Raw genomic sequence first — 22,089 nt, 5'->3', positions numbered from 1 at the left:
CTTTAGAAAGATTAGTCACTGTTATAAAGTGGGAAACGTGGCAGCCAATTTGCACCCAGCAAGCTCCCACAAACAGCAATATGATACTGACCAGATCATCTATTTTTTTTTAAATCATGCTGATTGAGGGATAAATATTGACCAGGACACCGGGGAGAACTCCTGTTCTTCCAATGGTGCCATGGAATTCTTTCACATCCACCAGAGAGGGCACTCATCTCGTCCGAAAGACTGCACCTCCAACAGTGCTGCACTCCCTCAGTACTGCACTGACATGTCAGTCCAGATTTTTGTCCTCTAGTCTCTGCGGTGGGACTTGAATCCAACAACCTTCTGACTCAGGCGAGCATGCTACCAACTGAATCACAGCTGACACACCAACTTCAGGCTCTCCCACTACATGACTGTTTTAACTCGGATTAACATATTTTAGTCTCCTTCCTGGACTTTTTTTTTGCATCCTACTTAAATGATTCTCTCAGACTGGGAATCGAGCCTGGGACCTTCTAATTTGAATGGCTCAGTATTATACCAGGCCATTACTCTGCCTTCAGGGAACTGTCCTATTTTTAATATTGACTGAAATTTAATCTTAATTTGTGGTACCAGAGAAATCCTAGTGACGCCATTACTTAGAAATGCTTTTTGCTGTAGCAGAAGTGCAGAAACTGCTGACTAGAGTGACTTTGGCGTACAGATATGTGGCATCAGCAAAGTCATGTTAGTGCCCTGCTTGGTGTACATATAGTTCACCTCTGCCGCAGGATGCCAAGGTATTCACCCACTTTTGAATGTGTTGCCTTCTAATCTTTATCCTTTTGAAGAATTTCAGTGGCATTGATCATTTCAGAAGGGAAGTGAAAAAGAAAGACTTGGATTTATATAGCACCTTTCCCGACCACCGGACGTCTCAAAGCGCTTTTCAGCTAATTAAGTACTTTTGGCGTGTAGTTACAGTTGTAATGTGGGAAATGCGGCAGCCAATTTGCACACAGCAAGGTCCCACAAACAGCAATGTGATAATGACCAGATAATCTATGTTGATTGAGGGATAAATATCAGCCAGGACACTAGGGATAACTCCCCTGCTCCTCTTCGAAATAGTGCCACGGAATATTTTACATCCACCTGAGAGCAGACGGGGCCTCGGTTTACCAACTCATCGAAAGACGACACCTCCAACAGTACAGCACTCCCTCAGCACGGCATTGGAGTGTCATCCTAGATTTATGTGCTCAAGTCCCTGGAGTGGGATGGAAAGAGGCCTCATTTATTGAGATCCTGTATCAAGCAAAGAGATCTGCCGGAGGAGCCCGGAGAAATCTTCCTCTAATTATCTCCCTGGGTTTGTACCCGATCCACACTTGACAATTCCCCATAGCAGCACACCCAAGCTTGGTTCTGTGGTTTCATCTATTACTGCTCCAGTCCACTGTAACGCCATCTGCCCTATTTAAATAGTCTGTGAATGAACATTCGAAGTTTGCAGTGGCAGTGAATCAGATATTACAGTGATGTTTCTATATTTTGCTTCCAATTTCCAACCTTCCCTCAACTTCACACGATCCATCTTCGACTCTTCCCTTCGCTTCCTCGACTTCTGTCTCCATTCCTGGGGATAGGCAATCGACAAACATCCACTATAAGCCCACTGACTTCCACAGCTGCCTGGACTACATTTCCTCCCACCCCACATCCTGTAAGGACTCCATTCCATTTTCCCAATTTCTCCAACTCCATCGCATCTGCTCTGACGATGCCATCTTCCATACTCGTGCTTCCGATATGTCTTCCATTTCCTCAGCCGAGGATTCCCCTCCACCGTGGTTGACAGGGCCCTCGACTGTGTCCGTTCTATTTCCTGCACTTCTACTCTCGCACCTGCCCATCCCTCCCAGACCCATGACAGGGTTCCTCTTGCCCTCACCTTTCAACCCACTAGCCTCCACATTCAGTGGATCATCCTCCGCCATTTCTGTCACCTCCAGTGTGATCTCACCACCAAACACATCTTCCCCTCCCCTTTCATCATTCCGAAGGGACCACTCCCTCTGAGACACTCTGGTCCACTCCTCAATCACCCCCAGCACCCCTTCCCCTCCCCACGGCTCCTTCCTGTGCAAGCGCAGGAGATGCAACACCTGCCCTTTTACCTCCCACTATCCAGGGCCCCAAACACTCCTAGGTGAAACAGCGATTTACTTGTACTACTTCCAATTTAGTATACTGTATTCACTGCTCATGATGTGGTCCCCTCTACATTGAAACCAAATGCAGATTGGGTTACGGCTTTACGGAACACCTCCGTTCAGTCCGTAAGCATGACCCCGAGCATCCGGACACCTGTCACTTTAATTCTCCGCTCCACTCCCACTCTGACCTCTCTGTCCTCAGCCTCCTACACTGTTCCAATGAAGCACAATGTAAGCGGGGGGAATAGCATTTTACAGCCTTCTGGACTCAACATCAAGTTCAACAATTTCAGAACATACCCTCTGCCCATATTTTTTCCACGTGGCAGCTGTTGCTGATTCTGCCATTCCCATTTACAGCATTACAACAGTGACTACACTCAAAGTATTTCATTGGCTATTTCGCACTTGAGACATCCGGTATTCATGGAAGGCGCTATATAAATCCCAGTCTTTTTCTTTCTCTTGTAGACTCACCTTTTTGTTTCTTTACCTGTCTGATTACCAACTCCTTTTGCCATGCACCATCATCCCTTTGCCTTTTAATCACTCCTGCCTTCCATCCCATCACAAAGCTTCCCGTTTGTTTATTCCTCCCCTCCCCCTTTCCCTACCCCTGCACTTGCTTAAAATCTGTTACATCTCTAACCTTTTCCAATTGACAAAAGGTCACAGAGCTGAAACGTTAACTCTGTTTCTCTCTTCACAGATGCTGCCTGACCTGCTGAGTCTTTCCAGCATTTTCTGTTTTTTATTTGTTTTCTAGCATCCGCAATATTTAGCTTTTGTTTCTATATTCATTGGTTGCTCAAAGTGATTTGAATTGGTTGGGTGGTGTGTTCTCCACATGTATCCAGACAGGGTAGGGGTTGCAGGCTCCTTTCCCTGAAGGACGTTTGTGAACCAGTTGGGTTTATAATGACAATCTGAAGCTTTCATGGTTATTTTTCTGGTGCCAGCCATAAATGACCAGATTTATTGAATTCATCTTTGCACTTTGCCATGATGTGATTGCTCTGGGGTTGGTAACGGCGCAGAATGGTCAGATGGACAGTAGTTACTGCTTCCACACCTAGGCACCTGTTGCCATTAGCTGGGGAACTGTAGCCTGGCAGCAAGTTCTCTTACCCATGCTGTCAGCTGCACGAATATAGTGCCTTATGCATAAGCCTCCCAAAATGCCAAGCACCAGGAGCGATGGCCAGTAGCACGATCAAAAAGATTTTGGGAAGGCTTTTAAAGGGGCAGGAAGTGAAGCAGCAAGGCTGATGGGTGTCTTTGGGGTGGAGGGGAGAGAAGAGTTCCAGAGAGTAGGGAGAATATAACTGAAGGCCCAACCACCAGTGGGGGCTAGGCAGAGTGAGGGAACCAAAGGGTTTGGGCTAGAAGAAACCGGTTGAGGCAATGCCGTGGAGAGATTTGCAAATCAGGACGAGCATTTGCAAGAGCAGAAGAGGAAATTGAGACGGTTGGGGAAAATAGCCTGAAAAAAATGTAAGAGCTGTTATTGTTTCTGTTTTCAGAATCCAAGAAGCATGCAAGAGGGCGACAAAGATAATTCAACAGTCGGAACCGTTTCACCTCCGCTCCCTGGGCATGAGGTGAGTACAGCAGAATTGTGCAATTTCACTTGGCGGCTGTTTCATTGTGATGTCAATGCAAAGCATAGTTGCCTGGCTAACTATTGTAGCTACATAAACAAGGATAATTTAATTTACTGGTACTCCGAGGACCCATTTGTGGAATCTAGGCTGACTGCGCAGCCTCCTACTTTTAACAGGACCTCAAAACTGTTGAATGACTTACATCTCCAGGGTTTGAAAACTTATGCAATCTGTCAACTAATCACTCTTTCCTCATTTATCTCCTCTCTTTTACTCTCCAGCCTTGATGGAGTCCTGCACAATAAGCTTTGGCCCTTCACCTGGATTGCTCTAAAAGGCCCTGAGCTTTGAAGGTCAAAGGCCAATCAAACAAATGTGGCTTTTCAAAACCACATTCGTTCCATTGTAATACTTTTCTGCCGAGATTCATCGTCTGAGATTGGGATCGGGGAGTTAAGTCTATGTAAATCTATCTCTCGCTGTTTTTCCTGGCAGGGGTGGGGCTTGGGTACTGAAGGAATCCATGCAACTCCAGGAAGGAAGCCTGTTGATGCCCAGGTCAGCGATGGCTCATTTGGGGCATTGGCAGTTGTCTTATGGGGCAACTATAAAACCAAATGTGAGTGCTGAGAGTCAACGGGCAAAACCGTTGTGAAAATTGCTGAATCTGTGAATGATCAGAATCCATTTCATATGTTTTGCAGTCTTTTTTCTTTCTCTCCATACCTGACTAGCAGTCACACTAATTGGTTAAACTGCCTCACGCTGTGTTTTACTAGTAATACTTTCAACACAATCTTTCCAAATGGTGGTGGTTTCCACGTTTGATTGATTGTGATATAGCTGCTTGTCTTGAATGAAGCCTTGTAATACTATTGCTGCAGACTGCTATTGGACTAAAGTTAGACTAAAAGCCAAAAAGGTTAAAGTACAGGATTCCTGGGCAGACGCTTGGTATTCTTCTCCATGAATAAAGAGCTAGTTGCCAATCAAGTTGGGTGTGCCTCAGTTCCACATTGGTTAGCGGTCTGTTGGGGGACACTTGTAATGGTACTGCTTTCACACTTCTCAACTATATTATTAGGCAGTCCCTTGTGTCGAGGATAACCCGCTTCCACACCAAAAAGGGATGAGTTGCTAGCCGAACTACATCCTGAAGGATGGACGATACCTGTGCGTGAATTCTTTTAATGTGGAGTGGCCGGTGCACACCAGCCACCACACTGGTTTGACAGAGCACGGTCTTGGGCCAGTGGCAAGGGTTAACGAAGACAGACTGGAGACCAAGCTCTGCTGCACGGACCTAGTACGCACACATACTCCGACTGTCCATAGATCACAGTGTGGGCTGGCCCATGCTGCACCTTCCCTGGGTCCTGACTCCGCTGTTATATGCTGTGCTGCTCCTGGGCCTCTGCCTCACTGCTGGCCTCCAGCCCTCCACCCCCACCCCCCCTGCGCTCTCCGCGCCCCCCCAGCTCCCCGGCCCCACTGCTCCTCTACTTCAAACTCAACTTTCACACTTCTCAAGTAGCTAAACAAGCCCATAACAAGTATGAATTGCAAGTGTTTCATCCATCTAGTGGATGTAGTCCTTACTACTAGGGGGATCAAGGGGTATGGCGAGAAAGCAGGAAGGGGGTACTGAAGCTACATGTTCAGCCATGAACTCATTGAATGGCGGTGCAGGCTCGAAGGGCTGAATGGCCTACTCCTGCACTTATTTTCTATGTTTCTATCCATTAGTCAGCTAGTGGCTCAGTGGGTAGCACACTTGCCTCTGAGTCAGAAGGTTGTGCTTTCCAACTCCCACTCCAGGCACTTGAGCACAAAAATCTCGGCTGGCATTCCAGGGCAATGTTGAGGGAGTGCTGCACTGATGGAGATGTTGTCTTTCTGATGAGATGTTAAACCGAGATGTCTGCTCTCTCAAGTGGACGTAAAAGATCCCATGGCACTATTTCAAAGAAGAGCAGGGGAGTTATCCCTGGTGTCCTGGCCAATATTTATCCCTCAATCAACATAACAAAAACAGATTATCTGGTCATTATCACTGTCATGTATGTACTTTTGAGATCACTAGCCACTGGATGGCGTCACTGTTGGAGGCCATTGGGCTGCATGCACATGTGTGCAGTCCAAGTATAAAAGGCCAGCCATTTTGTATATTAGTCATTTTTGGGCCTTAATAAAGCAGAGCCAAGGTCATACCTCTTGGAGTTAAACAGTACTCAGTCTAACAGTTACTGCATACACAACAATCACATTGCTGTTTGTGGGAGTTTGCTGTGTACAAATTGGCTGCTGCATTTCCCACATTACAACAATTCAAAAGTACTTAATTGGTTGTAAAGCGCTTTGAGATGTCTGGTGGTCTTGAAAGGTGCTACATAAATCCAAGCCTTTATCTGTGGAGTGCACAAAGTTTTCACCAATCCAGTTTTACACAGCTGTATAGTAATCCTGGTAATGGAATTAAACCGTGGCAGCAAACTGGCCGCTTTAGGGGGAGCGGGATCCTGCTGACAGCTGCGGACTGCCCTTCTCCCTCGGGCAACTCTCCTGATATAAATGAACAAGTATGACTGAAGAGCATTTTACTCGGTCGTATTTATCCTAATATGAGCAAAAGTGAACCAGTTTGTCTTTATTGTCCATTACCAAAGGCAGAAAAGATATTTTTCTTTGCCTTTCTTGGCCAGAAGATGCTATTGTCACCTGAATCTACCTAATAGAGGGCTCAATTTTCCCCGGTCATTTGTGCCGTTTTTTAAGCGTATCTATTTTTTTTCAAACTTTTCCCCCTGCGATCTACATCGGCGTAACTGACTTAGTTACGATTTTTCTAGGCCAGTTTTTTTTTATGTTCCCTCATGTCTGCACTAATTTTTTTCAATTGTTCGCAGTTTGGCCAACATTTTTTTCTATTACGTTGGCGTATCTGGCCACTCCCGAAAAACGTTCTGGTGAGTTAAGAAAACCAGTGCACATTCACAAATCGGCGCTGAAAGACGCCATTGTTTTTAAATGAAGATTTTGGAGGGAGTCAAGAACACTGAAAATCAATAATAAAGTGCAACTTTTTTTTAATCTGTCAACGTATGTTCTCCTTTTTTTTTTACTCACTCACACGCCACAAGCGAACACCTTGAAGACCTGGAGAGTTGTAGGTTTGGCCGGCAGAATCGGCCTCACAACCGGACACAGGCTCGGCTACAAAACAAGGGGAGGAGAGGGAGCTGCCGATCGGAAGGCTTGGAGCCCGGGGACTGGGGATGGGGAGGGAGAGAGAAGTCACAAACAATTAGTAAAGGTTGGGGAGGAGGGGGGACGGGAAGAGAGGAGAAGTCATAAGACCTTTTAGTATGGTCCATCCATACAGACCTGGAGAGATACAACTGCGAACCTGTGTTAGCTGCTTTCCTGCCGTTTTGAGCTGCTTTCAGAGATTAAATTTCAGTGGCAACTATTCCAAATGGACAGAGTTTGGAGCTGTTCTGTAATGTTGTGTTGTGTTAATGGAACATGGTTCGGTTTTAATATATTTTATTCAAAAGTTTACAATAACTTAACTTCAATAAAATTATTCTCGTATCAAACTTTACTTTAAGATCACGCTTTAAGATCACTTATAAACTTGTAAATTTACATAACTTACAAAAAACTTTTAATTTGAGAAGTTACAACAGTAACAATAACAACAGCAGCAGCAGCAAAGAAAGGCTGCATCCATCTCTCATCCCCCTTATTCTAAAACTGCCCGCTGTGCTTTCTCTTGGACTCTCCACCACCCCTGCCAGCAGGCGATGGCGCAGTGTTTCTGGGCTTGATAGCAAGCTTATTCTTTCTAAAAAGAATAAGCTTGGTACTGCGCACCTCTTGAGGGTGGGGGGGGTGGGCGTCAGTGTCAGGCAGCAAGTTGGAGGGCTCGGCTTTGGGCTCTTCAGAGGCTGGTGTGGGGATTGGAGTGGGAGTGGCAGTTGATTCGGTCAATGGGTGTGGGGTCTGGGCATGTTCCCTTATTGCAGCAGCTAACTCCAACATGCCGTTCCTCATACGCCCTGACAGTCTCAACGGCCTGCAACATTCCCTCCCTCATGGCCAGTGACGTGGTTTGCACTACCTCTGACATTCCATCCCTCATGGCCACTATTCCCTTATTGATGATCCCGGCTATCATTCCCATTTCTTGTGAGAGTGTTGTTACTTCTCCTGGCAGTCCAGCTACTCATCACTCACCCCACTGATGGTGTCCAGGAGTGATCGGGTAAGGTCAATGCTCTCTGCACTCAATGATATCATCTGAATCACATCTGTTAGATCCTGCATCTCAGGAGAGCACGGTCGAGCTCTCCTTCCCCTCCTCCCCATCGTTGTGGCTTGCACCACACCACTGGGACCTACAACCTCGGAAGGTGGGGCCCTGGGTGTGCCTCACTGCACCCCACCACTGGGTCCCGCAGCCTGGGACAGTGGGGCCCTGGGTGTGCCTCGCTGCACCACACCACTGGAACCCACAACCTCGGAAGGTTTGAAACCACGGAATGTCCCACCAGCACTCAAACCACTAGTCACGGAAGGGGCTGTCACCTCCATGAGCGGCACCCCCTCCAAAGTCAGTACAACAGTGGGAGCTTCATCCAGCTCCATCCCCTCCCCCTCACCCCCATGGATGGATTTGAAGATGTTCTCTTCTGGCTCGTCCACGTCTGAATCATCTTCTGCATCGTTAGGGTTGGCCTCAAGCTCTGCAAAATAGCAGCAGAGGAGGGGACAAGATGGGTGGAATGATTAGGCTCTCACATCGCAGGCCAGGAAGCAGGTTGATTTGAAGGGCCACGATGAATTTGCAGGACATATCCTCTCCCACGAGTGTGGGCCCAGCTTGTGCAGTGGTGGTTGCTTTTTTCCAGGCAGGACCCATCAAAGCAGCGACCCTCTCTTCCAAGTGTGTCAGTGGGTGCAGATTTGCCGGGCCTCCTGTTCGAGTTCTTTCCCTTTTATTATGTGCCACATTCCTCTGCAAAGATGAAAATGCAACTTTTTAAAGAGAGGGTGTCTTTCTGCTGGGTGAGACATATACAGCTGGTCACATTTACAATTGCATTGAATAAATGAAAATATTACTTACACTAACTATTTGACCAAGGTCCTACCATTTCTTTTACACTGGCTTCCAGATCTCGTGGTGTTCACCACTGCGCAGTAATCTTCTGCAACTTGGTTCCAGCGTTTCTTCTTTTCTTTGGGTGAAACTTTTGTGTGATTTCTGCTGGTGTCCAGCTCCTGCCATCTGTTCTCAATCACAGTAACTAGTGCCTTCACTTCTTCCTGTAAGAAATTCTCGGTCCTTGCACTGTGTTGCATGTTGTATCGCTGCAGCTGCGATTTTTCCAATGCTCTCCCGCAGCACTTGTAACACACACAACTGGCTCTTTAAAAATGGCCGATTCCCAAATCCGAGCTGTACTGAGCATGCGCGTCCATTGGAACGAAGTCAAAAACGTAACTTTTTTCCCCCCCCGCGCATACGCAGAAGGTGTGGCTTTTTTTTGGCGCATACAGCAGGCTCCACCCCCCGAGATGACTGGATACGCTGCGGGGCGCCAAATTCGAATTATACATCGGGGAAACTTTGGTCAAATATTTCTGGCCTAGAAAAACTGGTGTAACTCTGGCAATATGCCAGAAAACGGTTTAGGGGAAAATTGAGCTCATAGTATGGCTGCTTAATGGGAAATGCGACTTTGTTGTTTTGTTAATTTCCCATCTTAAAGGGGGGAGGGGTATGAAAATGTGGTTATTTACTCATTGCTGTGCCTGCCTTTTATTTCCTTAAACAGATTCCTGGCCTGTTCACAAGTTGGGAAGATGGGCCGTATTTATTTATAATTAAAATCCAAGTGTCACAGAAAGAGTCAAAGAAGGAAGAAAACAGCCAAGGCACCAAATCCACAGCGAAAGTAACTGACCAAGTGATAAATGAAAGCAAAGGGGAGGCGAACACAAAGAATGAGGCTGTGCCGACAGAGCAAAATCACTTGTCGCTCACAAGTAAGTACTGATCGTTAACTTGGACATAGTCGCTTGAATTAAACTGTACTGCCCCTCTTTATCATGGTCTACTGAGCCAAACTGGAAGCATTTTGAGGGGGAAATTTGGCAGTCCGAATCCCACTGAAAAATATAAATGAGCCTCATGATGCACTAAACAGCGCCCGATCTCCTCTGTGAAGCAGCCGAGGCCTTCACACACAGACATTTACCGTGAAGTGTAGACACGTTTTGAGAAATGTGACATCAGCTTATGGTGGTTGAGAACTGAATGTTAACTAAGAAAACTCTTTGCTCTTCAAATAGTCAAATATTTACCTGGACCATATACGCAGGCCGTCAGTGTTACATTTCATTCCAAGGATATATAGTAGAAGTGGGAATTTTGAGACGAGAACAAAATGCATATTTGGGTCAGTGAATATCTGAGCGAGAAATATACGTGGTTGGATAAAAGCCTTCAGTGGAATGGTCCATTTCTGGTGATATGTTATACCTGTACTGGGTCGTTCATTGTTCAAAATGACTGGGAGTCGAAAGAAATGACTGAGAATGTTAATGGAAAATAGCAACAGGGAAAGCAGAGGAGAATCTCTCGCTGGGTCTGGTCTGTGTTGTCCACTGTCAATGTCCTTTATGTCTTTCAGTGATTGTGGAAATGAAAGGACAATATGATTACATCTCCCCTGCAGACTGGCCATTAATGATGGTAAGTAGTACCATTAAATAGTTGCGAGTTGTATCTTTTCCCCAGTCAGTCCAGTAGAAGTTTACTTTCTGCGGCAGTACATGGCACACTCCTGGGTGTTTTTCCTACATTGTTCCCAGCTAGGAACTTGTGAGCTGCACTGTCTGTACATAACATAAGAATTAGGAGCAGGAGTAGGCCATTCGGCCCCTCGACCCTACTCCACCAGGCCGATCTTCTACCTCAACTCCACTTTCCTGCACTATCATCATATCCCTTGATTCTCTTAATAACCAAAAATCTATCGATCTCGGTCTTGAATATACTCAACCACTGAGCCTCCCCAGCCTTCTGGGTAGAGAATTCCAGAGATTCACAACCCTCTGAGTGAAGAAGTTTCTCCTCATCTTAATCCTAAATGGCCAACCCCCTTATTCTGAGACTGATCCCTGGTTCCAGACTCCTCAGCTAGAGGAAACATCCTCCCTGCATCTACTCTGTCAAGCCCTGTAAGAATTTTGTATGTTTCAATTAGATCACCTCATTCATCTAAATCTAGAGAATATAGGTCTAGTCTACTCAATCTCTCCTCGTAGGAAAATCCCCCCTTCCAGGAATCCGTCTGGTGAACCTTTGTTGCACTCCATCAACAGCAAATATATCCTTTCTTAGGTAAGGAGACGCAAACTGTACACAGTACGCCAGGTGTGGTTTCACCAGTGCCTTATAATTGCAGTAAGACTTCTTTACTCTTGTACTCAAATCCTCTTGTAATAAAGGCCAACATACCATTTGCTTTCTTAACATGCAGGTATAGCAAGCAATTAACGTTCAGTGATTTGTGTGCAAGGACACCCAGGTCCCTCTGAACACCAACATTTTCCAATCTCTCTCCATTTAAAAAAAAATACTTTTCTCTCCTACTTTTCCTACCAAAGTGGATAACTTCACATTTTCAGCTTCATCCTCCCAAAATATCCCCTAAGGGATCATGGAGTGTGTTTCACGGCAGTGACTTGTTCCTGCCTGTGTTATCTTGTATGAACCAGTATCCGTATTAATAAATAAGTCCGAAAAAGGCAGAGTTTAGCACAGGTGAAAACTTTGTGACTGGTGTAAAGTCTGAGCAGGGCTGAGTAATCAGAAATTTACAGCACGGAAGGAGGCCATTTTGGCCCATCGTGTCCGCGCCGGCCGACAAAGAGCTATCCAGCCTAATCCCACTTTTCTTGGTCCATAAGTTACGGCACTAAGTGCACATCCAAGTATTTTTTTAAATGTGATGCGGGTTTCTACCCTTTCAGGTAGTGAGTTCCAGACCCCCACCACCCTCTGGGTGACATTTTTTCCCCCCATATCTCCTCTAAACCTCTCCCCCCCCCCCCCCCCCCAATTACTTTAAATCTATGCCCCCTGGTTGTTGACCCCTCTGCCATGGGAAACAAGTCCTCTATCCAGGCCCCTCATAATTTTATACACTTCAATCAGGTCTCCCCTTAGCCTTCTCTGTTCCAAAGAAGACAGATCCAGCATCTCCAATCTTTCCTCAGCCAAAATTCTCCAGTCCAGGCAACATTCTTGTAAAGCTCCTCTGCACCTTTTATAGTGCAATCACATCCTTCCTGTAATGTGACGACCAGAACTGCACACAGTACTCCATCTGCGGCCTAACCAGTATTTTATACAGTTCAAGCATAATCTCCTAGCTCCTGTGTTCCATGCCTCGACTAATAAAGGCAAGTATTCCATATGCCTTTCAAACAACTTATTTACCTGGCCTGCTCCCTTCAGAGATCTGTGGACATGCACTCCAAGGTCCCTTTGTTCCTCTACACTTTTCAGTGTTGTACCACTTAATGTGTATTCCCTTGCCTTGTTAGACCTCCCCAAATGCATTACCTCACACTTACCCGGATTGAATTCCATTTGCCACTGTTCTGCCCACCTGACCAGTACATTGATATCTTCCTGCAGTCCGCAGCTTTCTTCTTCATTATCAATCACACAGCCTTTTTTAGTGTCATCTGCAAACTTCTTAATCATACCCCCAACATTTAAGTCCAAGTCATTGATACATACCGCAAAAAGCAAGGGACCCAGCACTTTACCTTACAGAACCCCACTGGATACAGTCTTCCAGTCACACAAAAAAACCCAACAACCATTACCCTTTGCTTCCTGCCTCCGAGCCAAATTTGGATCCAACTTGCCACTTTGCCCTGGATCCCATGGGCTTTTACTTTCGTGACCAGTCTGCCATGTGTTACCTTATCAAAAGCCTTGCTAAAAACCATATATACACTACTTCATACGCACTGCCCTCATCGACCCTCCTGGTTACCTCCTCAACAAATTCAATCAAGTTAGTCAGACACGAGTGATAATGGTAGTGGAAGAGCCAATCCAACTGTCAAACCTTCCGCATCTTCCAGAATTCAGGGCCGAGTCAGTTCAGACTTTGTGTTCATTTTTTTTGTACATTTCGCACAAACTTCTGTACTAAAATGAATCTACAGCTGTGAACTATATTGATGGATGGTAGTAGCACAGACTGCACAGTGAATTCATATTGCTGCTTCTCTCTCCCTTGGCCAGTTTTTCATGGTGATGTGCATTGTGTATGTACTGTTTGGAGCTCTGTGGTTGGTCTGGTCTGCCTGCTACTGGAGGGACCTCCTGCGCATCCAGTTCTGGATCGGCGCGGTCATCTTTCTGGGAATGCTGGAGAAAGCTGTCTTTTATGCCGAGTACCAGAGCATCCGATACAAGGGCGAATCAGGTAGGGAATCAGTTGTAAAACAAAGTTTTCAGTCCAGGTGGTGGATCTTCTGTGGTGTTGCTCATGATTAAAGAGAAAGGAAGTCAAGGCACTGGAGGAGGTGCAGAGAAGATTTACAAGGATGATACCAGAAATGCGAGGGTATACATATCAGGAAAGGATGAACAGGCTGGGTCTCTATTCTCTAGAAAAAAGAAGGCTGAGGGGTGACCATATAGAGGTCTTTAAAATTATGAAAGGTTTTGTTAGAGTGGATACAGAGAGAATATTTCCACTTGTGGGGAAGAGCATAACTAGAGGCCATCAATATAAGATAGTCATCAAGACATCCAATAGGGAATTCAGGGGGAAGTTCTTTACCCAAAGAGTGGTGAGAATGTGGAACTCTCGCTACCACTGTTGAAGCAAATGGTACAGATACATTTAAGGGGAGGCTAGATGTGCATATGAGGGAGAAGGGAATTGAGGGTTATGCTGATAGATGAGGAAAGACGGGTGGAGGCTTGAGTGGAGCATAAACGTCTGCATGGCCTGGTTGGTCAAAATGGCCTGTTTCTGTGCCGTATATCCTATGTAATCCTATGTAATATCTCTAAGCAGGATTTGTTGTAATAGGTTGCAAGAGGTTGCAGTGCCACATGTGGAGCAAGAAAGAATAACAGCCATTCCTGTAATAGAAGAGAAGGTACTTTAGTCTGTATCTACACCACCCTATACCTGATGTATGTACAGGCCTGAGCTGCACAGATTTTTTGCCCTCTGCCCCCCCCCTTCCCATTCACTTCAACTGGCCATTGATTGTTGGTTGCCTGAGGCGAACATACATCCAGCGCTATGACAGTGAAAAAGGCGGGAAACGCAGTGGGAGCTGTTTTAACTTGTTTGGATGCAGCTCACCAACACCTGCCTCCATATGGATGCCGTCCTGATGGGGCTGGTTCTGGAATATGGGACGGAGACGGAGAGTGGTAGGGATACAATGGAGTGAGTCCCCCAGCACCTTTCGCTCCGCCTGCCCCAGATTCACCGAAAAAAGTCAGCGGTGTGGGTAGAAAGCCTAGGCTACAAAGTAAAGTTCTCTCTTCACTGCCCCATCAAGCACTTCCAAGTCAGGGACAGTAGGAGTAGATACAGAATGCACCTCCCCTCACTCTGCCGACTCAGTGTGTTTCAGCCCCAAACTCCAGGGCACCTGGTCACATTCCATTTCTCATAGCAGCCATGCTGGTAACCTTTCTAAGTGACATTGCAGGTTAGTGTGGTGTTATGGATAGTTTTGTGCGATGGCAGGGTTAGAAATGGCCAAACTCACTCTTGGACCTATGATCAGAGTTGTATCCCATCGTTTTGGGCTAGATTTAAACCCAGATCACAGAAGACTGTTAACTTATTGTCCATTTGGAGTATTGTGCATATAACCTAGAGTGTGTTCCCAGTACTGACATTCACCTCAATGATCACAACAATTGACCAAAAAGAAATTGAGTTCATTTCATCGCTTGGTCTGTACTACGCGATCTCTGCTTACTCCATGGAAAGGGGTCACTTAATACTTGTGCTTCTCAGAAGAATCTTTTTCTAAAAGCGTCAAATTAATAACTTGCCTTGTCTTGTAGAGAAACAGCACACATTGCTGGAATTAAATTTACCCATGTTACTCCACGCTAGGGGGTATAAGCAGTTGATATGTTTTCGGTGCCCTGCATCTAGCTGTTGGGATGTGGGTGACTGACCTTCCATGACCTTTTCTTTTGACTCTACAGGGTAAATACCTGGCCTTGGCATGAGTCAGAGTGGGAAGTTAGGAATATTGGATGCACCACCGTTACCCTTGGCTCCAGGGCTTGTTAACCCTTGCAGTGCATGCCACATTGCAGATCAAAATCTGCCTTTGTTCAATAGTCCTGCTTTTGGAGATTGCAGTAAATCGAGTGCTGCTCAAGATTTCATTCTGCTGTGACTGTATAACTATTCAATCCTGTATAACTAGCGCTGTTTTCTAATGTGTTTTAATCCAGTGCAAGGAGCAGTGATATTTGCGGAATTACTCTCTGCACTGAAGCGTTCCCTGGCTCGTGTTCTGGTCATCATAGTCAGTCTTGGATATGGAATCGTGAAGTAAGTATAAACAAGAACTTAATACCAATGCCTAACTGCTAGCGCTCAATAACTGGTGACACGGCTTTGATGCATGTACGTATATCGGGGAGTGAGTGGGACAATTAAAGTGATGGGTTACAGTAATTGCTTCTCTTGGCTGTAACTTTTCCGCTCCCTTGAAAACACTCAAGTTCTGTGAAGAGCAAGTGTAGAGGAGTGATTCGGAGCCACTTGCTGAAGGGAAGCTGCCACCTGTGGAACTGTGACATTCACCTCCCTGGCGTTGTCAACTATCCATCAGGGGAGTGAAGATCACTCGCTCTGATATCTCACCATTTAGCATTGCGTTAATTCAGTTCCCCCACATCGCATGGCTCAGCCACTTCTCTGGCTGTTTAAAAATTAAACACTTAAACACTTGAAGGCCTTGAAAGTGTTTTTTTCCTTCCACTGTTCTCTCCTGAAAATGCTGTGTCAAGGTAGCGGACAGTTCCACAGATCTCAGCTGCCTTCCAGTCAGTGGCTATGAAGCAGACTTGCTCGCCCTCCGCTCCCATCCCTCCCGGCCCCTGCCCTCGGAGTGGGGGGGGGGGGGGGTTTGCCCTCACGCTCGAGCGCCCCCCCCTGCCCTCGCCTCAGCCCACCCTGCGCTCTCACCCTCTAGTTTTCTCTACCCAGTATGTTTGGTTTGGACAACAAACCCTATAAGACTGATGTTTTCTTTGCCACAGGCCTCGTCTGGGAGCCATGCTGCACAGAGTTGTTGGTGTCGGGGTCCTCTATTTAATTTTCTCAACTATAGAAGGCATCCTTCGAGTCACTGGAGTAAGTAGCATTTAACCAGCTGGCACATGTGCTTGTGTTTTTGAACGGGCATCACAGTGCCTGCTAAAGATCAGTTCCATGTTGGGGCTCATCAAACCACTTTCTTTATATAAAAAAAAACAACCATCTTTTTAAATTATAGGTGCATTCTCAGTCATTGTTTTCGAACTCTATTGGCTCATCATTGCTTTTGTTGGGGTTCCTTTGGGCCTTGTAGCATCAGGAATTCTGGCTGCAAATCCATGACCTCCCTCTTCACTTTGTGCTTTCTTGGAGCGTGCTTGATCACTGCAACACCCCATCACTGTACAATTTAAATAGGCCACTGTTTAGTAAAACATGCCTGTTGGTTTCATCTCCTGATTTTTTTTTCCCCCTCTGGTCTTTTTATTAAGCAATAACCGTACAATGTTGGATAACAAACTGTCTTGCTCCTCACAAAGTTCAGTTTCCATGGAGGTTTTTCCTGCTGAAGTGGGAGAAAAAAATGCCAAACTGGGAAATAAGCCCATCATCCCACCTTGTTGGAAGGTCCGCTTCACCCTGAATTCTTCTCGCTGTGACTAAAATTGGCCCTGTTTTGTTCCTGATTTAGGCCCAACTTGTTACCATGGCTCTCGTAGGGAACATCAGTCTCTCACTGCTTGACTCCTGTGTATTCTGTTGGATATCCTTTACATTATACTCCAAGATGCTAAATTCTATCATTGTTACACTGAGAGCAATCAACATCATCTTTCGATCTGGTCCTTACTGCACAGAATGGCTGAAAACTGTGTTTGAAACTTCACACAATCATTTTTGTCCTTTTATTTTCTATTTAAAAGTGACTCATCAAGGTGTGTCCTAGTTCAGGCAACGTGTAGCTGAGAGAGACAGACTGGGAGGACCTGGATTCGATTCCTGGTCTACGATGGCTTATCTGATCTCAGGCAGGTTAGCAGGAGGGTTGCGACAGTTAGCCTCAAATGCCTTTAGGTTGGGAAATATCAGCTAGAGTTCCCAGTCCTCATTCCTGTGCCGCTTGTGTGTTTATAAGGCTGTTTGATGAGAAGGGGATCAGGTTCTACTGCGATGCTCTCCTTGACTGAATAGTTTGCTGAATGGCTCGCACCTGAACACTGAGCACTTGGGTGAGGTAGTTGAAGCCAACCGACTGTGGAACCGAGCCCCAGCAAGGAGTTAGTACCTTCAGGCGAGATGGGGAGAAAACTAGTGCAGGGAGGAAAGTGACCTGGTTAATAGAGCAGGCTCTGCCTACCATCGCTTTGATGGGAGCTATATAATGCAGGTGCAGTGTCGAGAATTCGGGACCAAGGCCGTCCCAGATTCCAGGCTTTTCCGGACTTTCGATCGTCTTTCTCACATCACGAATCCAGAAACACCCGAACCCAGGTTCGGGTATTTCTGGATTTCCAATGTCAGAAAGGTGGGGTGGGGGGGTGTCCCCGCCGCGGAGGAGCTGTTCGGGCCGGGCCCCGCCAAAGAGACCCCAAGATAAGAGCAGCAAGGCCAGAGGTCGGGCAGTGGCGGGGCCCCAGGGTCGGCAGTTCTGGATTCCGGAACATTTTAGGGACTCCGGATGACCCTGCCACCAATCAGTCCGGATTCCGGAACTCCGGATTTTCGACGCTGCATCTGTACTCGAAATGAAGTGGAATTCTTTTTACAAGTGGATATGAGTATAAGAGTAAAAGACGTCTTTCTTGAATTATATAGGTTCTTGTTGAGACCGCACCTGGAGTATTGTGTACAGTTTTGGTCTCCTTACCTAAGGACGGATATACTTCCCATAGAGGGAGAGTAATGACGGTTGACCAGACTGATTCCTGGGATGGGGGTGATTGTCCTATGAGGAGAGATTGAGTATACTAGGCCTATAGTTGAGAAGGATGAGAGGTGATCTCATTGAAACATGCACAATTCTTACAGAGCTTGACAGGGTAAAGGCAGGGAGGATGTTTCCTCTGGCTGGAGAGTCTAGAACCGGGATCAGTCTCGGATAAGGGGTCGGCTTTTAGGACTGAGCTGAGGAGAGATCACTCAGAGGATGATGAATCTTTGGAAATATCTATCCCAGAGAGCTGTGGAGGCTCAAGTCTTTGCGTATAGTCAAGACAGAGATTGAGAGATTTTTGAATATTAAAGAAATCATGGGGTATGGGGACAGTGGAGGAAAGTGGAGTTGAGCTAGAAGATCAGCCATGATCTTATTGAATGGTGGAATAGGCTCAAGGGGCCGAATGGCCAATCCTGCTCCTAATTCTTACGTTCTTGTATGTCCTTATTAGAACATTGTTATTGCCTACACTATAAAATCAGCCCACCTTCAAGTAATGTATGTGAACACGAGCTTGGGGAAAAAAAGATATGGGTTTAATTTTGAGCCTGGTAACCTTCGGTACAGCATCATGCAAGGCATTTGTGTTTTAATGCTCGTGGTAACGTTTCTGATATCTGGTGATGTGCATTCTGACAATTGTGTCCTGGACTGCATTTGGACATGAGGTATACTTGTATCCGAAACGCCACACGAGTTCCCTGGAATGTAGTGGGCTTTTTTCCACATCCAGTATAGCTCGTCTCCAGACTTCCAACACTCACCCTGACCTGAAGGGCATTGCATCCCAATCTGATTCTGTTCATGCATGGGCACTTTGTAGTGGGGGGGAGGGGGTTGGTTACTGGGCTAAGAAATCCGGACCCTGTTTGTCCCTTCCCTGCCCAGCCCAGGGATGCTGAGATCTACAAATAGAGAAGTTTGTAGCCACATTTTTATTGAATGTGCGAGGTTGCAGCTCCTCTTCCAATATTTGACGGGGCTGCTCCTCAAATTCTGGTTGCACTTCTGTCCCACGCCCCTGATCTTTGGGCACCTTGTGCGGAGGGGAGCGGGCAGGTCGGAAGGCCTCCTCGTAGGACTGCTGGGCATGGCCAGGCAGTGGGTGGTCGAGGGGGTCATTCAGCCCGACTGCCTGCCTCTCTTCCGTGGTTACATCCGAGCCAGGGTGTCCCTGGAGATGGAGCACGCGGTGTCCACCGGTACGCTCGCGCCTTCCGCGAGAGGTGGGCGCTGGAGGGACTGGAGTGCATCATCACCCCCGGCAACCAAATTTTAATTTGAACCCTTATTGTCTAAAGGTTAGTTTGTTTAATTTACCGGTTTTAGTGCCCCCACTTTTTAGCCAGGGGCACTTGTATAATTTGTGTTTTGGTGTCCTGAAAAAAAAAAAGTGGGCACCTGAAAAGTTTTTGGAGTGTGTCCCCCCTTTAATCAGGGGGCACTTGATTAAAGTATTACAACAAAAATAGTTGTAGGCTGAGGTTGACTAACAGACGGCAGGCAGCAAACCTGGGTCCGTCTGTTATATATGGTTCGGTGCAATGCCTTTCTGCCAATGTTGAATGTTAACAGTTTTATAGTTTGTAATTTAATGTCTGAAGTAACATTTCTTTTATCTGATGTACATTCTGACGGTTGTGTCCCGGACAGCATTTGGAAATGAGGTAGACTTGTATCCAAAAGTCCATGAGTGAACTACTCAAGGATTTAATACAACCAATTTTGAAAACTGCAAGCTGCTCCTCAATTGCTCTCTCAACCTCTGAATCAATGGCTCAATAGATCGAGGCACTACCCTGTGTTAGTACAAGGCCACATAGATCAGCAAGGATCCAGGATAAAGGTTTGCTCTGGTGAGTTAGCTGACCCTAGCCAGAGGTGAGAATTTGGGCACAGTACTTGGTCTCCATGACCCCAGGATTGTGACAGAAAATCTTTGCAAGAGTATTCACCCAACATCACTGTGCAGTAACTCCTGCTAGAAAATGTGTGGGCAAATCCGTATACACCTCCGATGAAATAAAATACGCCTCGACTCTGATACCACCCCCCCTTCCCAAACCACCCCCCAACAAATTTAATAGTCTGCACTCACTGCCTAGCCTCACACACACACTCTTGGGTGAGGTACTGGGGAGGTGCCTGTGGAATGGTACCTTAACACTGTTAGGAGAGGAAGTGGAGAAATAAATGGCAAATAAAATTAGCAAATTGTAGGGGGAAGGGCTTGGGTAGAAATTGTAGTGCAAATAGTAATTCAAAAATAAAGGAGAGTAGAATAACAGCCAGAATTTGTGCTTTAGGCACTACAGATAAAGGGAAAACTAAAAGATGTAAAGTGATTAAACCAGGGGAGAGAAATAAGAAACGTGTGAGTAAAACATTGGAACTGAAGGACAGGCTAGGGTGTGTGGCCCAAATAAGCATTCTTTATACAAATGCACGGAATATAAGGAATAAGTTGAATGAACTGCAGGCACGAATTCAACTTGGAGGGAATGACATGGTAACCATTACTGGGTCAGGGCTAGGAACTAAATATACCGGTTATAATGTCTACAGGAAGGATAGGGAAAATGGCAGAGGGCCTTAGTGATTAAGGATGAAATCATTTCAATGACGAGAGGATATAACGAGAGGTTAGCAGGCAGTGGAGACTTTGTGTAGAATTAATAGGAAAGGATTTAAGACTGTAGTGGGAGTTGTGTATAGGCCCCCTGGTCGCAGTTGTGAAGTGCTAGATTGTATAAATGCAGAGATTAGACAAGCATGTAGCAAAGATAGTGGTTTTAATGGGGGATTTTAACTTTCATATAGATTGGGTTAAGCAGACTAGAACCTGTCAAACTTAGTGAATTTCTTGTGTCAAGGATAGTTTGCTACAACAGTATGTCTTAACAGCAACAATGGGGTAGGCCATATTAGATTTAGTGATGAATAATGAGCCAGATTTAGTTAACAACATAACTGTGCGTGAACATTTATCCAATAACGATCATATGATCAAGTTCAATGTAGCGTTTGAAAGGGAGAAACGCGTAACAGCGACTGAGATTCTAGATTTGGGTAAGGCCGACTTCAACGGGATGAGACAGAGACGGTCCACAGTAAACTGGGCAAATCTGTTCATGGGTAAAACAGTAGAGGATCAGTGGGAGATGTTCAAAGAAGAATTTAATGTGGTGAGCGAAACAGTTCGTACCCCTGAGGGACAAGAGCACTACTTGCTGTCGAGGGCTGTGAGTGTGGGGTCTGTGCTGTCGAGGGCTGTGAGTGTGGGGTCTGTGCTGTCGAGGGCTGTGAGTGTGGGGTCTGTGCTGTCGAGGGCTGAGAGTGTGGGGTCTGTGCTGTCGAGGGCTGTGAGTGTGGGGTCTGTGCTGTCGAGGGCTGTGAGTGTGGGGTCTGTGCTGTCGAGGGCTGTGAGTGTGGGGTCTGTGCTGTCGAGGGCTGTGAGTGTGGGGTCTGTGCTGTCGAGGGCTGTGAGTGTGGGGTCTGTGCTGTCGAGGGCTGTGAGTGTGGGGTCTGTGCTGTCGAGGGCTGTGAGTGTGGGGTCTGTGCTGTCGAGGGCTGTGAGTGCGGGGTCTGTGCTGTCGAGGGCTGTGAGTGGGGTCTGTGCTGTCGAGGGCTGTGAGTGTGGGGTCTGTGCTGTCGAGGGCTGTGAGTGTGGGGTCTGTGCTGTCGAGGGCTGTGAGTGCGGGGTCTGTGCTGTCGAGGGCTGAGAGTGCAGGATCTGTGCTGTCGAGGGCTGTGAGTGTGGGGTCTGTGCTGTCGAGGGCTGTGAGTGTGGGGTCTGTGCTGTCGAAGGGTGTGAGTGTGTGGGGTCTGTGCTGTCGAAAGGTGTGAGCGTGGGATCTGTGCTGTCGAGATTTACGTTATTGTGAGATTGGAAGACTGGTAAGTTCCACTGGAAGATGTGAAGCTATCAGCTGACAGCTGATTTGAGCAGTCTGGGCGCTGGTGGGAAAGGACGGGAGAACATTGACCTTCCTTCACAATATTTGAGG

The 22,089-nt window shown here is 46.4% G+C and overlaps 1 protein-coding gene across 2 annotated transcripts in view; it reads left to right on the top strand.

The window, feature by feature from the left end:
* LOC139263141 (transmembrane protein 87A-like) overlaps positions 1-22,089 on the top strand; it is a 92,832-nt gene that overhangs the window by 48,947 nt on the left and 21,796 nt on the right. Inside the window, exons 6-12 of one of the 2 annotated variants that reach the window (XM_070878751.1) lie at positions 3,716-3,793; positions 9,640-9,850; positions 10,498-10,559; positions 13,134-13,317; positions 15,336-15,435; positions 16,149-16,242; positions 16,838-16,911. In XM_070878751.1, coding sequence (XP_070734852.1) covers positions 3,716-3,793; positions 9,640-9,850; positions 10,498-10,559; positions 13,134-13,317; positions 15,336-15,435; positions 16,149-16,242; positions 16,838-16,911 — 803 coding nt within the window. The remainder of the gene's footprint in view (positions 1-3,715; positions 3,794-9,639; positions 9,851-10,497; positions 10,560-13,133; positions 13,318-15,335; positions 15,436-16,148; positions 16,243-16,837; positions 16,912-22,089) is intronic. The other variant, XM_070878752.1, reaches the window with a different exon arrangement.

Source organism: Pristiophorus japonicus, chromosome 4, assembly GCF_044704955.1.
Source record: "Pristiophorus japonicus isolate sPriJap1 chromosome 4, sPriJap1.hap1, whole genome shotgun sequence".
Taxonomy (NCBI): Eukaryota; Metazoa; Chordata; class Chondrichthyes; family Pristiophoridae; genus Pristiophorus; species Pristiophorus japonicus.
This window is presented reverse-complemented; position numbering and strand designations above follow the sequence as displayed.